The sequence below is a fragment of the Beta vulgaris genome, chromosome 9 (assembly GCF_026745355.1).
Source record: "Beta vulgaris subsp. vulgaris cultivar EL10 chromosome 9, EL10.2, whole genome shotgun sequence".
Taxonomy (NCBI): Eukaryota; Viridiplantae; Streptophyta; class Magnoliopsida; order Caryophyllales; family Amaranthaceae; genus Beta; species Beta vulgaris.
In genome coordinates this window covers 28,555,565-28,571,867 of record NC_079210.1, presented here as the reverse complement: position 1 = coordinate 28,571,867, position 16,303 = coordinate 28,555,565, and the positions used below count along the sequence as shown (strand labels likewise).

Genomic DNA, 16,303 nt, shown 5'->3' with positions numbered 1-16,303 from the left:
CTACGTTGCTCTAGCATTACCCCTTTTAAATCTACGTAAGCGTCTAGGTTTTGGACTCTCTTGCTTCACCTCTTTGCTAGGAAGAACTCCTTTTCGTTGCCCAAGCAGAATTAAGCTTTCCACATAAGAATCCACGTAGTCCAGACCCTCTGGTATTGTATTATGGTGATAAAAAATTTGTTTCCTGCTATGATCATAGGAACGCCAACCACCCAACAAAGTTTTGACGACCACAACTTGATCGCTCAAAACCACCACATTCATGTCATTCCTGATCATGCTCCCGAAATTAATGCTGAACAACTTAACCCAAGATTCCTTCAGTGCATATTCCTCCGTCACCCACAAGCTAAATGAATTAGTGACGTTATGGACAACCCCAAGCACCTCCTTACCAACCCTAGGAACCGTGACAACTTTAAGGGTATGATTAGTCACATCCACTAGCTCCTTCGGCAACTTAAGTTCACTAAATTCTTCATTTCCCAACTTAAATGTCAAAATTGTACGATGAATTCGATCCTTACCATCTACATTTACATTGACATTGCAAACCCAATGGATTACCCCATTCAGATAAACCCCCCTCCATCTAATAGTGATAATATTTTGCGGTACAACACTCAATCCCAAGTTCTTCCACTCACAATTACTAACACAATACACATTTGCCTGGAAACTCGTACCATCTGAAACACCCCTACCACCATTATGATACGAAATCTGAACCACCTTGTAACCATTTGAAGATGAATCATATCCGAACCCGAAAATCAATTTGGGGAATCCACCAGAGGTGAACTCCACCACAGTACCATTAACAGGGACAGGAGCAACAAGGGTTTTCCTAATTGAAGGGTTCCATAAAATCAATGGCTCCATTCCCGGGTTCCGGGAATAAAAATCAAACAAACAAACCAATCCATCAGCAGAACTAACAACATGGTGTTTTTTACCAACGGGGCATTCAAATTCAGTTTTCTTCAACAAAAAATTACTGTTACTATAAACCGTGAATTTCGTACAACAATCTTCACTGTGAATATTAATGGCTTCTCTAAACAATTGAAAATTCTGGGTATCAATTGAATTCCTCAAATTAAAAGTAGCAAGAGTTGAAAGAAAAGTTGGAGAAGTGAGGAGAGAGAACCAAGACTTACAAATACAAGTTGAGCGCACAAGTGATTTCAATGGCAATCTTTTCAAAATTTCAATCAAGATATCAGTTGGTAAATTCAATTCCTCCAATGGACGTTCTACAATTGATTCTGAGGGTTTTTGATTTTGGGGTTTGCGAGAAGATCGTTTTTTCAACATTGTTTTTTTGATGTTACAATTTTTGGATTGTGAAAAGGTTGAAAAGTTGTGGATTTTCTGGTTATTGAATGTAGGGTATGGGATTTTGCTTGTTTATGTGAATTTGGAAAAGTTTTGGTACATTGAATAGAGTGAAAAAGTGAGTAAAATATTGAAATTTCATTGAAATATCATAGCTCTTTCGTCGTGAGGGGATAGATTGAAAGTTGCCCACGGTAATTCACCCGTTGTGTACGGCTGCAAACACAAGCACAAGTTACTTATCATGGAGTCCTAAAACACTAGAGGTAGAATTAGGGTAATCTCAACCCTTAATCTAAATATATGGTTATTAGCCTATTAAAATAAGATAATTTTAATTTAAAGCAAAAAGATAAGATTTTTTTCAAGATAAGATAATTTTTATTTGAAGAAAAAATTTCAAAAAAGATATGAAAGTAATTGTGCGTCTAAACTGTTCATCTAATTTCTACTTTGCCGCCAAACTAGACCTTTGCATATTGGAAATTTCAAGTGAATAAAAAAAGATAATTTTTAATTAAGGAAAAAAAAACTGACTACCGCCATAGTTACACTTATTTGCCGCCATAATTTGCAATCACAAACCTCCTTCCCTACCCATCTACTGTATCAATCACAAATTCTTTAAAAAAATTCCTCATCAGAAGACTAATAACGATATTAAAGGAGATTGATTATATATTACGAGTGGTGTATATTCATATATACTTTGGAGCAATGTAAGTTCAATGAAACTCTATTTATTTTAATTTTGTATTTAATTATATTTTTGCTTGTAGATGGTTGTGTAACTGCTAATTATGGTGTGGATGTAAATTTTGTATTTAATTATATTTTTGCTTGTAAAATTGATCATATACTTTGACAACCTCTTTGAATGTGCTACTTTTAATGCCATCACCGAGGAGACAACTCAGAGATGTCGCCTTCTCCTTGAGCTCTATTATTTTCATATAGAGCTGCTCGTTGAACTCAATTTATATTAATTTTGTATTTAATTATATTAGAGTTTGTTTTGTTAGTTCTGATATACTTCAGAGCATTTGTTGATAATACAATCTGAACATACTTGGCATTTGTATATAATTTAACAATATACTTGGTGTTGATAATACAATATGACATTATAGTATGACCAGTATATTCTTATTTTTTAGAAGTTTCTCTTTTAATAATTATGTTTTTACTAGTACTAATAGTTAATTAGTTATAGCTATATTTTCATTTGTTACTAATCATGTCAATAACCTCATACTACTACTGTTAGGTTTTTTTTTAATGTTTTGACAGCTTAACTAGAAGAGCTAAGCTTGCTAAGATGTCGTCTTTAGCTTGACCTAAAATAGTAGGCTCATAATGATATGAAAGACACAATATACCTTTTCTTTTTAAAAGATATAAGTTACTTTAGTTAGTTCTGGTAGAGTTTGTTTGGACACTTCTAGTAGAGTTTGTTTAGTTATTATCACTAAAAAATATTTAATATTTATATTTATGTATCTATTAGTATTATTGTTATTGATAGTTCAAATCATCCTTGTGATTCATGTGTCTCAGTTTTAATGGAGGGCTCGTCGGCAAACAATGAATTAAATGCTCATATAGATGTGTTGGAAAATTGGATCCCTCATATTGGCATGGAATTTGATTCGGTGGACGATTTTTGGATTTTTTGGTTAAATTATGGGGGGAAAGATAGGTTTTAATGTTCGTAAGCATTGGGCAAACAAGAGTACGAATGATGGACTTGTGACATCTAGAAGATTTTTATGTGCAAAAGAGGGTTACCGTTGTGCTGACAAGCCAGATAACTTGACAAAAAATCCTAGAGCAGAAAGAAGAACATGTTGTAAGGTTCGTCTTAGTATCTCTTTAGATAAGGTCGCTGGAAAATATCGAGTTCAGGATTTTGTATCCGAACATAATCATGTACTCCATTCCCAAGAAACTAGTCACTTACTGCCGTCACAAAGAAAAATAACTGAAGTACAAGCCATTAAAATTGAACTTGCTGATAATTTTGGTATTCAGCCTAGAGCAGCACATGAGTTCATTGGTGCGCATGTGGGTGGAACATCCAATCTTGGCTACACCTGCCGAGATCACAAAATTATCGAAGGAGTAAACGCCAACGAAATATGATGTATGGGGAAGCTGAAAGTTTGTTAAGGTACTTTCACTTGCAAGCAATGGAGAATCCTTCTTTCCAATATTCAGTTCAGTTGGATTGCGAAGAAAAAATAACAAACATATTTTGGGCAGATGCAAAAATTATCATTGACTATTCTTCATTTGGAGAGGTAGTTGCCTTTGATACTACATTCCACCCAAATAAAGAAAATAGACCACTTGGTGTTTTTGTCGGTTTCAACCATTTCAGGGAGACAGTTGTTTTTGGAGCTGCTCTATTATATGATGAAACAATTGAATCTTTTAAATGGCTTTTTGAAACCTTTCTAGCAACCCATGACAATAAGCATCCAAAGACTATATTTACATATCAAGATATGGCTATGGGAATTGCTATTGTAGAGGTGATGCCGGGTGTGTGGCATGGACTATGTACTTGGCACATCAAGAAAAATGCAACAAAGCACTTGTTAAGTAATGGAGCTGATATTTTTCGAGAATTCAAAGCATGTATGTATAACATTGAACAAGAGGCAGAGTTTGAAAAAGCTTTCGATGCATTGCATGGGAAAGTGAAAAAGGTTAATTGGTTAGACTTCATTAATCCCTTCAAGAGAAAGTGGGCGGAGTGTTATATGAGAAATGTATTTTCCTTAGGGATGCGGATCACTCAATTAAGCGAAAGCTTCAATTCTGATTTAAAAGATTATCTAAAATGCAACATGGATGTTATGCGCTTTTTCAAACAATTTGAGAGAGTACTTGATCTAAAATGTCAAAACGAGATAAATCATGAGTTTGACTCGAAGGAAAATCTACCAAGGATCAAGATGAGGAGAATCTTTTACTTAATCAAGTTGGTAAACTATACACTCCTCAAATTTTTGCAAGCTTTCAAGATGAGTATGAATTGTCTACTGCAGCTTATGTTAAAGATGTTGTAGAAGGTCAACTTCACAATGAATATAGAGTTGCCATCTTCAATCTAGATAATGATAGCTCTATTGATAAGGAATACTTGGTATTTGGTGATGCTTCGACTAAAACAGTTTCATGTAGCTGTAGAATGTTTCAGAGATCAGGGATATTATGTGCTCATGCTTTGAAGGTCCTTGATGATATGAACATTAAATTGATTCCCGATAGATATATGTTGAAACGTTGGACAACAGAAGCTAGGAGTGGAGTCGTGCAAGATAGATGTGGGAGGACTGTTCTTGAGGACCCTCGGTTGGAAGCTACTCGAAGATATAAAGCTTTATGTAGGAAATTTTTAGAAGCATCTTGTCAAGCATATAACTTTGTAGAAGTATCCTCATTGGTCGATAGTGGGTTGGATAATATTATTGTTAAGGTTAACAAGAAAGGTCAAGCATGAAAGCAAATCAAAGCAATCAAGTTAATACTATTGTTCCTGATTTGAATGCACAAGTTCATCCAAGTGGTGTAGAAGACTACGTTTCTTGCAGGGCTACATTGAAGAAAAAAGAATCCAAAAAGGTAGGAAAAAGGAGAAAAATTGGACCGAGAAATTTCATGATAGGAATGTCAAAACTCAACCATCTAAAACAAGTGAGACCAAGCGCAGCAAGAAAAATGCACCATCAGGTCAACAATGTAAAGAAAATCAACCACCACAAGTATAGTAAATAAATGTTAAAAACACGTTATATAATAATGTATATTAAATTCTTTTTTTTTGGTGCCTCATAACCGGATGCAGTAACATATGGCATGGAACTTAGAACTTCCTATCAACATCCTCAAGCCTCTGACAATAGCTTCACTCAATTGCTCTTGGTAGAAATTACCAACTTGAATAAACAAGGGTATTTTAAATGGTCTGTGTTTTTCCTATTCTCTTACACTCTACTTTGTATTGTAATACAGAGTCAATATAATGGAAGTCACGACCAATTTGGTTCATACATGTGCAACGTGACCCCATTACTGTTTCATGTATGACAATTAAAATTTAAAACCTTAAGTATAATTAAGGGTTTTGTTTGGTTGGACTAGAAAATATTTTCAATAAATATTATAGACCTCTTTAGTTATTTCTCTTAATACGTAATTATGTTTTTTTATATAGGGTGAATGTACTCCAGCTGCAAGTCAAGAGCAATGTAGTTCTTACATGTGGAAGGAAAGCCAAGCTCAATGTTTTTTTTTTTGCTAATTAAGAGAGTAGATTAATAGAACCACAATTTACAACCAAACCACACCTAAAAGGAGACGAACCAACTAGGTTGGACCCCCTCCCTTAAGGCTGGTACATCAAGCCCAACTGAGGCCTCTAATTACAATTCATGGAACCACTGATAATCCTTCCTAGACAGTTTCTTGGGTAATACAGCCCATATTCTAGCTTTTGTGTGTGCTTTCAAGTGCTTAACAACATAGTTAACACTAGGAATACTTTGCTGCCAGTAGCTAGAATTCCTGCTATTCCAAACAAGATATACTAAAGCTGCTAGTCCAGTTAGTAAAACTTGCTTCTGAAACTTGGATCTTCTTCCATTCTGTATGTTCCTGATGAGCTGCTGCAGATCTGTAGAAGCTGATGTGATGCTACTCCATTCTTTAAACTGCTTTAAACATTCTTTGCTATATGAACAGGCAAAGAAGAGATGATTATGATCCTCCCTAGCCTCTGCACAAATTAGACACATATCTGATTAACTAATGCTATATTGGGCTAACTTGGCAGTGGTTTGGAGCTTTGATTGCATAGCCAACCAAAGTATAAACCTGTGCTTAGGAATAGTTAACCTATTCCATACAATTTTATCCCAAGAAACTGCAGGTTGCTCCCCCATGAGTTTGTGATATACAGCCTTAATGGAGTATCTTGCCATACTGCTAAGCTCATTTTGTGTATAGATCTGCTTCAGTTGATCCTTCACCATACATATCCTCTTCCAGTACCAACTAGCCCCTGATGAAGGTTCATATGTCCACCAATCTCTGCCTTTCAAATACACAGAATTAATCCATTTAAGCCACACACTATCCTGTTTGGATGCAATAGCCCATACATACTTGCCTAAACTGGTAGTGTTCCAGACTATGATATTCCTTAATCCAAGACCTCCTGCACTCTTCTGTTTACACACCTGCTCCCATGCTTTGCAAAAATATTTCCCACTCCATAAAAAGGCCCTACAAATCTTATTTATTTCATTGAGGACCTTTTTGGGAAGTAAAAAAACTTGAGCCCAATATACATGTAGGCTAAGCAACACATCATTAATCAGCTGAACTCTAGCAGTATAGGATAGGTTCCTAGTTCTCCAGATTCGAATTCTAGTGGTCATCTTGTCTATAAGTGCTTCACACTAACCAGCATTCACTTTCTTAGCACAAATAGGGACCCCCAGGTACCTAAATGGAAGTGCTTGTTGAGTGAAACCTGATGCAATGGCCACTCTTTCTACATTATCATGCCGAGTCATTCCACATGTGTAGTAAGCTGACTTGTTTATGTTAGCTTTCAAGCCAGCTATGTCTGAAAAGAGTTTAAAACCTCTTAACATGAGATGAATAGAAACATAATCTCCTTTGCAACACATGATCAAGTCATCTGCAAAACACATGTGAGTGAGTTTCAAGTCTTTGCACTTAGGATGGAACTGAAATTTCTCAATCTCTCCAAATTTTATCAGAATTCTTGACAAATACTCCATACATATGACAAAGAGCAGAGGGGAGATGGGGTCCCCCTATCTCAACCCTCTGGAAGACTTGAAAAACCCTTCCATACTTCCATTCACCATCAATGAGAACATTGGAGTAGATACACACTCCATAATAAGTTCAATAAATGCAGTAGGGAACTCCAGTGCTTGCAACATTTCCTTCAAGAACTCCCAGCTTACTGTATCATAAGATTTTTGAAGATCTATCTTCATTAAACAGCTTGGTTGTACTTTCTTCCTCCCATAATGCTTCACCAGATCTTGAATAACCATGATGTTGTGGGCAATGTACCTTCCATGTACAAAACCCCCTTGATTCTCCATTATCAAGTAAGGCAAAACCTCTCTCAATCTATTGCATAAGACCTTTGTAACACATTTGTATAAAGTGTTACAACAAGAGATAGGTCTGAATTTTGTTACATTTGTGGGGCAGCTTGTTTTAGGAACTAAAGTGATTACTGTAGTATTCAGTGCCTTTAAAACCTTTCCTCCTTGTAATACATCTAGCACTGCTTCAATCACTTCATCTCCTACTATAGACCAAGTGTCTCTATAGAAGTATGTTCCAAATCCATCAGTGCCTGGAGCTTTATCTCCAGGGATTGAGAACAAAACTGTCTTCACTTCCTCTCTGGTATAAGGAGCAGTGAGGAGAGCTTTATGAGCTTCAGTAACCAGAGGCCCCTCCTTTATTAATGCTATATTCACTGACTTCCTAGCTTGACCATCTGCATTCAATAGCTTTTCATAGTATTTGAAGAAAAGCATTAGTAACAACTGCAGTTGTGTTATGCCATTCCCCATGCTCATCATATATGCTGTATACTTGGTTTCTCACTCTTCTAGCTTTAATACTCTGATGAAACATCTTGGTGTTGTCATCTCCTTCCTTAATCCAAGCTAGTTTAGCCTTTTGAGCTAAAAATTCCAAGTAGACAGTGTGCTTCAAGTGATATTCTTTCACTGCTGTAAGTTCAGCTGTTGCATAAGCTTCTTCCCCTAGGTGTGCATGCATCAGTTCTTGTGCATTAACCATTCTAGCATGAGCTTGTAGTTCTGCTGCTTGGATATCTGAGAAACCCTCCTTGTTTAGCTCTTTTAAAGCAAGCTTCACCTTCTTCAGTTTCTGGCCTACCTTGTACAATTTTGTACCTTGCAGAGTACCATTCCAAGCATCCCTCACTGTTGATTCAAACTGAGGAGAAAGCCTCCACATTGTATAGTATTTGAAAGGTTTTTTTTACCTTTTGTATCCATAGGGTACACAACTAATACTGCTGGAGAGTGATCAAAGTCTCCTTCAGTCTGAAAACAAACCTCAGTTGATGGAAATGCATCCTGCCAAGCTTGATTAACCATTACTCTGTTAAGCTTTGAGAAAACTTTAGCCCTCCCCTGTTGCTTATTGTTCCAAGTGAAGAAATGCCCAGAACTTTTAATATCTTCCATAGCACAAATAGTCATGCATCCCCTCACCTCCTTCATTTCATTCTCCCTCACTTGAGAACCCAATCTTTCATCAGCATTCAACACACAATTTATATCACCACACAATAGCCAAGGGTCTACAGTGTTCAATAGTTTCAAATCCTCCCACAATTCAACCCTTTTATGTCTCTCATTATATGCATAAATGAAAGTACAATAAAAGGCTATACTACCACTAACAGGTTGCAAGTAACAATGCATCAATTGACTAGTTACTTTAAGTATGTTTACCTGAAAGCTCCCAGGATTCCATGCTAATATTATCCTCCCTTTATCAAGATAACTAGAATTGCTTGTAAAACACCAGCCCTGAAAAATTTTCTGATATCCCCAGATTTCTAGCTTTCACATTCGTTTCCAAGAGGCTAACAACTCCAAAAGCATGTTTGTGAATAAAGTTCCTCACATCAGCTTGCTTATTGGAGCTATTCAGCCCTCTCACATTCCAACATAAGAGTCTATCCATTCACATCAGGAGGCTCTCCCCCTTCTTCTCTTATTCTCTTGCTTTGTTGGACTCCAACTCCTCCTTGATCTTCTAAAACCTGAAAATGGTTCTGAGTGTTAACCTGGTTTACATCAGAAACTCTGACTCTGATTGGCTTCAATGCTTTCTGAAAACCTTCCTGATCTACTTCTGGTTCTGAAGGTTGCACTGGAGCACATACTGCCATCTCAGCATTCTCCTGTACAGCTGGTGGAGTAACATTAGTGACATCCACCTCAACAGCCTTAGGACCCTTAGGAACCCAGATCTTCTTACTTTTCTTCTTCCTACATTCCTGAGCAACATGTCAAAATCCATGACAATAGTCACATTGATTAGGCAACCATTCATATACTACAGGAACTTCAGTGAGACTTCCATTTTCATTCCAGAAATGTATTGAATCAGGCAATTTCTGATCAATCTTGACCTCTACTAGTACTCGAGCATATTGCAACTTATCTCGATTCCTAGTGTTTTCATCCCTCTTTATCGGATCTCCAATCTGTGAAACAATCTTGTGAAGAGATTTTTCTCCCCAATACTTCAGATTCAGCCTCAATTGTACCCATATAGGCAGAGTTTTAATCTCTTCCTTCTCAAAATCCACCTCAGAAGACCATGGTTTAACAATTAATGGTTTCTTGCCGAAGAAATAATGTCCTGCCAATACATTATCCCTCGTATCCATGGCTGCGAATCTCACCAGATATACCCCTCTTTTGATCAGAGCAACCTTATCCACTTTAAAATTCCTCCAGATTCGCCTGATAAATCCATCCATCACCTGAATAGGAGGGTTAGATCCTACTACATAGCATACCACATATGAGTTCTAGTAATCTATCTCCTCCTGAATATCCTCCAATTCTATACGCACAGGTTCAATTACTGTTTTATAGATCATTTTATCTTCAGATTGAGATCGATCTAGACCCTTACCAACAACAGATTCTAACATATTATCCTACAGTTCATCTTCTACAGCTACATTATCAAACTGCTGTAAAATAGGTACCTGAGTTGATCTCACCATATCTCCTGATTGAACATTTCTTCCATTGTCATGAATGGATTATAACCATTCATTAAATGTGTGACGAATCTCAGAGTGTTGTTGCAATTGTTGTAGTGAGGTTTTTGGCGTCAAAATCTCACCCAAACCAAAATCCAGAGCTTCAATCCCCATAATCTCATCTAATGATCGAGTACGTAATGCTTGTGAATCCGATGTAGGACCTTTCATTTTGCCTTTCTGCTTCGCAATCAGTTTACCTTGAGATTTCTCGCCTAAAGATCTTGCCATGGCGACGGCGCACGATAATATTATCGTGCACCGAGAGAAAACTTGAGGAAGAAGTTTCCCAAGGCCTTAATATTTCTTCGCGGCTCAGAGCTTGTACATGAAAGTTGATCCATCTAATTGCCAGCAAAATGGAAGAGCCAAGCTCAATGTTAGTTATGCGATTTTATATAGTTATATGATAGTATTGTAATAAAGATAATAATAATTGTTGTGACAATTCTTGTAGGTGGGAAATAAGGATATGTTCAGTCCACAAATAATTCCCAAACCACTTTGAGCGATGTGTTAAATGTGAATTGGCTAGGTAAGTGTTATACTTGTATAGATTTGATAACATATATAGGTATATGTACGTTACTAGATACTAACTTTTCTTGGTTCTTGTGTGGGTGTAGGTATGTAGGTTCTTTCCTATATGGTTCTCGATTACCTAAAGCGACATGTATAGAACTCATAAAGTTGGTTGGTCTTGGTCCTGAGAGCTAGCATTCATAGTGATTCTGTATTTAGATTACTTGTGAGTTAGAATTATTACTTTACACAATTGTGATTAGTATGTTAGAGTTGCTTGGTACTTATCTACCTTCATTTAGATATTGGAACATTGTCAGCTGACATAAGATTTTTCCAATAATCATTTTTCCAATAGTTGATTTTTTTGCCTTTTGCAAATCTGTTCGAATGGGTTTGGTACTTTCTTGCTCATGGTTAATGTATTCAAAGTTTATTGCAAAACCAAAATAGTGGCAGGAATCTAAGAAGATGGAATAGCAACTATGGTTTAAAGATGTAGGCACCTAATCTCCAAAAATATGAAAAAGGATGAGCAAGGATGCATTCAAATATAAAATGAAAGCATCCTCAAATGACAAGAGACGATGCAGAGTCTAAGCAACCTCTTTTTGTTCAGGTGAAGATCAAAGGTCATCTACGAAATTCTAGATAATTTGAACTTAAGGGCTAAAAATTTCCTCTTAACCATAGCTTTGAAATAAACTTGCCTATTTAGGAGTTGAACCTACATCTTTGCATGTTTCCACATAATTCTCTTCCATATGAGCTAATAGGCACCAATCCTACAAAAAATAAGTAAATAATAGCAATTTGGTTCCATTCCATTGTCATAGATCGACATGTTTTATGCAAAACAACAACCAAACTTGTGGGAAATCATTATGAATTAAAGAGGGATACATGAAAACTAAATGGAAATTGCATAAATTTATGTACTATGGCACAATGAAAAAAGACCAACCAAATTGCACAATCTCCATTGAGAAAATTCCAAGGGCTTGAGAACTTTGACATTTAGGTCATTAGTGGCAGTAGATCTACTACTAATAGCAATGAATTCACTAGTGTGCCCCTTTGAATTGATTCTATTACATTTTTACCAAGATGATATGGTGGGGATTGGGAAGTTTTACTAATTACCTCCCACAAGCTTAAACACTTTGAATACATTAACTATGAGCATTAGTGGGTGAACAATGCTGCAGCTTTGCCAATGAGCATATTCAAGAATGCACAAAGCAGAAATCCTATCCATTCGAACAATATGCAAAAGGCAAAAAAAATCAACACTAAAATCAAAATTGAAGCTTTCATTAGAACACAAACATAATTTGAGAACTAGATAAAAATTTAAATCTACCTAAATGATTATGATTTATGATACTAAAATAATCACAATTTTTTTGTTAATAGAAAGAAATAAATTCGAAACCTGAAAAGGCACGACAATTCAAAATTACGATCTTCTGAGTTGCATCAACGCAGATTTATGGCGACTTTCAATGGAGATGTTCGTTTTTGTGGAAGAATCGACGCAATTGAGGACAAATTCAAGAGATTAAAGTTGCTAGGTAAGAATTGGGAATTTTTAGGTTCAATTTGGGGATTTTTGTTAAATTGTTCAATGACTAAATTGGGGACAAATTGAGAGTAATGATTCTCCACAACTCAATCGAGCAAGCCATAGAAAGAGCAATGATCTTCACAGTTTTAATGTAGAGATTGTTTAGGGGACATATTTGGAGAAGAGATAAACAGTATAGAGGAGAAGGGTGGAGGAGAGAGAAATAATAGAAGAGAAACTAATTTTGATATTTAGTATTCTTGTTGATTTTTTAAATGGATGGCTAAGATGAATAAAATTAGATCCAGGGTTGAGATTACACTAACTCTACCTCTAGAGGAGCCGGACACCTTATCATGTTTCATTAGCTAATGCAATGTTTTTTTTGGCAACAAGAGCATGCATTACTAAAAAATATTAAATTACAAGTGAGCCCGTTTACCTACCTTCTAGGGCTAGGTTGCAGACTTCGTTTATTTTGGGACTCGATGAACATAGACTTATAAGACCAAACGACTCCAGACTAGAATATTATACACTACTGACATCTGACTCACTACTAACATCTGATTGCAAACTAGGACTTGACACATTACTGATATCTGACTTATTGCTAGCAACACAAGAACTTGAAGCAGGTTTTTTCCTCGAGCTTTGGGAGGGATCTGCACTGAAACTAGCTTTCCTCTTCATTCTAGCACGTAACCTGCCAATAAAATCAAACTTAGGAAGGAAATAGGAATTTTTCTTGCGATAATTCTTTAGGGTTCTCCTAGAATTCCCTATTCGTGGTTGGGCTTTGCTACGCTTTTTCCGACCTTTAGTTTCCTTGGAGTCTAATGTAATACATCTATTAATTGGAAGTCTAGATGAAACAAATGACCTCGACTGGGCCATTTGGAGCCCACTAGCTGCTATCTCCTTTTCAATATCGCTGTTGGACTTGGGCTCATACTTTTCATCAATAGATATGCAGTTTCATGGTGGGCTAAGGTGGGATTAATGACTTCATCCCCTCTGTTAGGGCGACTATGCTCATTCATAGGACCATAAAGATGTTGTTGCAACTGACCGTCTTGCATTGTGGTTTTCCCATTAGCACATCCTTTTGATAAATGAGCAACTCGGACTACCATATATGACCCTGATTTTGGATTATACAGTTGCAGTGATTTCCCTTCCCTCAGCAATTGAGTAATGCTTTTAGACAATTGTAATGAGGAGCATGACCTTCTTCGGTTAACAAACCGATGCTTAGGCTCCGCCTGATTTGGATTTTGATTTTGGAATCACTCACACTCTCATTTACACACTCCATTAACATCTTTCTCTTCACAGACGACTTGGTCCTTATCCACGCTTTCCTGCAACAAGTTTAGGATCTCACCATTAACTCCTTCTTTCACCTTAGTAGAACACTCTCCTTCTTCCTGATGTCCATCTTTTTCCTTGGTGGCAATGTTTCCACCCCTAAACCAACAAGATGATCCTTCTACTTAATAAATGAACTCTGAACTTCATTTAATTTCTTAGCAATTTCTTTGTTTGATGGGTCAATCTTAGAGGCTTGTAGCAAATCACAATAAGCTAGATCACACCTTCCTATTCCCACCGATGCTCTAGCTCTTCTAAACAAACCTTTTACCTTGCACGGGTCAAAGCTTAAAACAACAGAGCAAAGAAGACCAACTTGATCAAATTCATTTATCTTCAGGAAACAAGCAGCTAAATTCAGCAAGATGCAGAAAGCTAATTCGCAAAAAAATATAGCATCTTTCTCCTCCAAGTCAATTAGGCTAAGCATCACACCAGCAAAACCATAACACTCTAAAGCATCATTAATATCCCTATGACTGAAAAAGGAATTTCCTTCTTCCTTCCATGACTTTACTAGATCCAATGAAGTCTTGGGATTATCTAATGTAGAAACATAATTGAGGAACTCATTATCATCTGATCCTAAATTACAATCCTTATTAAGGGGCTCATGGAGATCTCCCTTCAACCTCTCACAAACTTCTAATGAAAACATACCTAAAAAAACTTGCTTAACCAGACATGAAAACCACAAAGACTAAGTAACTTCTTCACTTAAATACCTAGTATGACTTTCACCCCAACAATTTTTTAAAATTAAAAAACACAATATTTGGGAAGAACATACCTGAGATCGACACTATGATAAAAGGAAAACAAATTTAGTAGATAGATGCCTACGCTGACTTTTTAGACCGACCAATTGCCGCCGATGAGCGTTCAACACTCACCCTCTGGCTGATGCAAAAAAATCGCACCACCGAACACTATACGCACCAATTTATGCTAGAGGTCGCCGAAATTAAAGGCTCGCCGACGACCTAAACGCTGCAACTTTTGGTGGGGGGGAATTGGGGGCTAGAATCTTCGGGAAGCAAGGGTTAGCTTTTTGATTCCCAATTTAGTGACTACTTAATTATTAGCTAATGCAATGTTATTTACTTGTAATTTTCCCTATTTTTTCTTTAAATACCTCTCATACTGTTTTGGTAGGGAATAAATGCTTTAGAGTGAACCGGTATCCTTCGAGTGTGTAAGCCAGTTTGATATCTTGCAAGATAGAACACGTAAAACTAACCTCGGGGGTTGATCCGAGGAATGCCCATCCGGTTTCTAAGTTAGTAAAGGGCAATAGCCGGTATATCTCGAGTCGAGTACATTAATGTATGTGAACGTACCTTAAGACTCTGATCAAGGAGTATTTATAAGGTCCAGTAGTGTCCTTGTTAAGATAGGACTTTGCTCCTATTGGTTGGATACAATTCTATCCTTTTCAATACTTATCTTCAGGCCCATAGGCACATTAAATAAACACTAGATTAGACCCAGACCAATCTGAGAATGGCCAAGTTAGGAGTACCGTCAAGGTATCCCAATTAAACTGGTATGACATAGTCAACGACCCTTTCGTACATGAATTGACCGTGAAGGTCTTTAGCGGTTCTCCAACACTAGTATGGAGCTTAGTCAGACCCCATATAACTAGCCCCAAGCCGATATGCCTGGTATAGGCATGTCCTGCTTAGTGAGTAAAAAACCGTCATGGATATAATCGTTTGGGAATTTTGTGGAAATATCAATCGTTGTCTTTGTTTTTTCGCGTGAATGGTGCCAGAGATTTCTTAGTAATTGCTCCAAAGCTGTTTCCGTACTTTACACCACGTGGAATGATCGAAGACGGGAAGACGAAGAGTTGCCTAATCTGAACCGTGAATTTTCCTGTAAATAGGGCGTTGATGACCTTCACTGCTCATTTTCACCTTGCTCTTCATTTGCTTGCGCTCTCCAAGAAAACTCTCTCTTTCTAAACTACTTTCATCTCGTCCGCAAATAATCTTCCAACTTTCCTGCCGACTGAACTCAGTGCTCGCTCGCAAATTTCCTCCTCCAGCTCTTTGTTTCCAGGTATTTCCCACAAATTTCCTCTATCTTTCTTTCTTCTAAACTATAAACATGTTTTCCAATTCTGATTCCCAATATATTTCTGAGAGTCCCCCTTCCATGATCGGTAGTGATTTTGCATCCTCTAGCTCTATTAGTCAGGTAGTTTCCGCTACTATCCTAATAATCAACGAACATAGGACTAAATCTCACCATGACTGCAGTACATCCAGAAAGATATTGGACGAACCGACGCTTCATGCGTCTCCCCTTACCGCCATCAGGACCCTTGTGGAAGCCATGGGCATGCCGGTTTCTGGGTAGTACGGTACCATGATGGGGCTTGCCCATTACTCTCCTCTACTATTTCCTTCCATAGCCGGTACTTCCTCAGCCTTCCCTGGTGAGCCTTCGCCACCTGAGGTGGCAAGGCAGTTAGAAGAGGGCTCGCCTAGTAAGGTTGATAAAGGGAAAGGAATTAGATAGGAAGAAGACGTGTCATCTGTGGACTCGGCCGAAGTGGACAGTGTCCTCCGAGACATGATGTCGGAAGATGAGTCTGCCACTCTAGAAGCCGA

At 37.3% G+C, this 16,303-nt stretch overlaps 3 protein-coding genes across 3 annotated transcripts; 1 reads left to right on the top strand and 2 right to left on the bottom strand.

Moving 5' to 3' along the window:
- On the bottom strand, window positions 1-1,317 carry LOC104883192 (F-box/kelch-repeat protein At3g23880). Its single transcript, XM_010667673.3, has one exon. It carries the CDS (start codon window positions 1,315-1,317, stop codon window positions 1-3), a length of 1,317 nt encoding a protein of 438 aa, XP_010665975.2.
- A 2,159-nt stretch (window positions 1,318-3,476) lies between these two features.
- Window positions 3,477-4,846, top strand: LOC125493570 (protein FAR1-RELATED SEQUENCE 3-like). Its single transcript, XM_048637035.1, has 2 exons — window positions 3,477-4,057; window positions 4,360-4,846. The coding sequence occupies exons 1-2, from the start codon at window positions 3,477-3,479 to the stop codon at window positions 4,844-4,846; spliced, it is 1,068 nt and encodes a 355-aa protein (XP_048492992.1).
- An 8,954-nt stretch (window positions 4,847-13,800) lies between these two features.
- Window positions 13,801-16,076, bottom strand: LOC125493569 (uncharacterized). Its single transcript, XM_048637034.1, has 2 exons — window positions 16,001-16,076; window positions 13,801-14,342 (listed from the first exon to the last, which is right to left on the bottom strand). The coding sequence occupies exons 1-2, from the start codon at window positions 16,074-16,076 to the stop codon at window positions 13,801-13,803; spliced, it is 618 nt and encodes a 205-aa protein (XP_048492991.1).
- Between the last annotated feature and the right edge of the window lie 227 nt (window positions 16,077-16,303).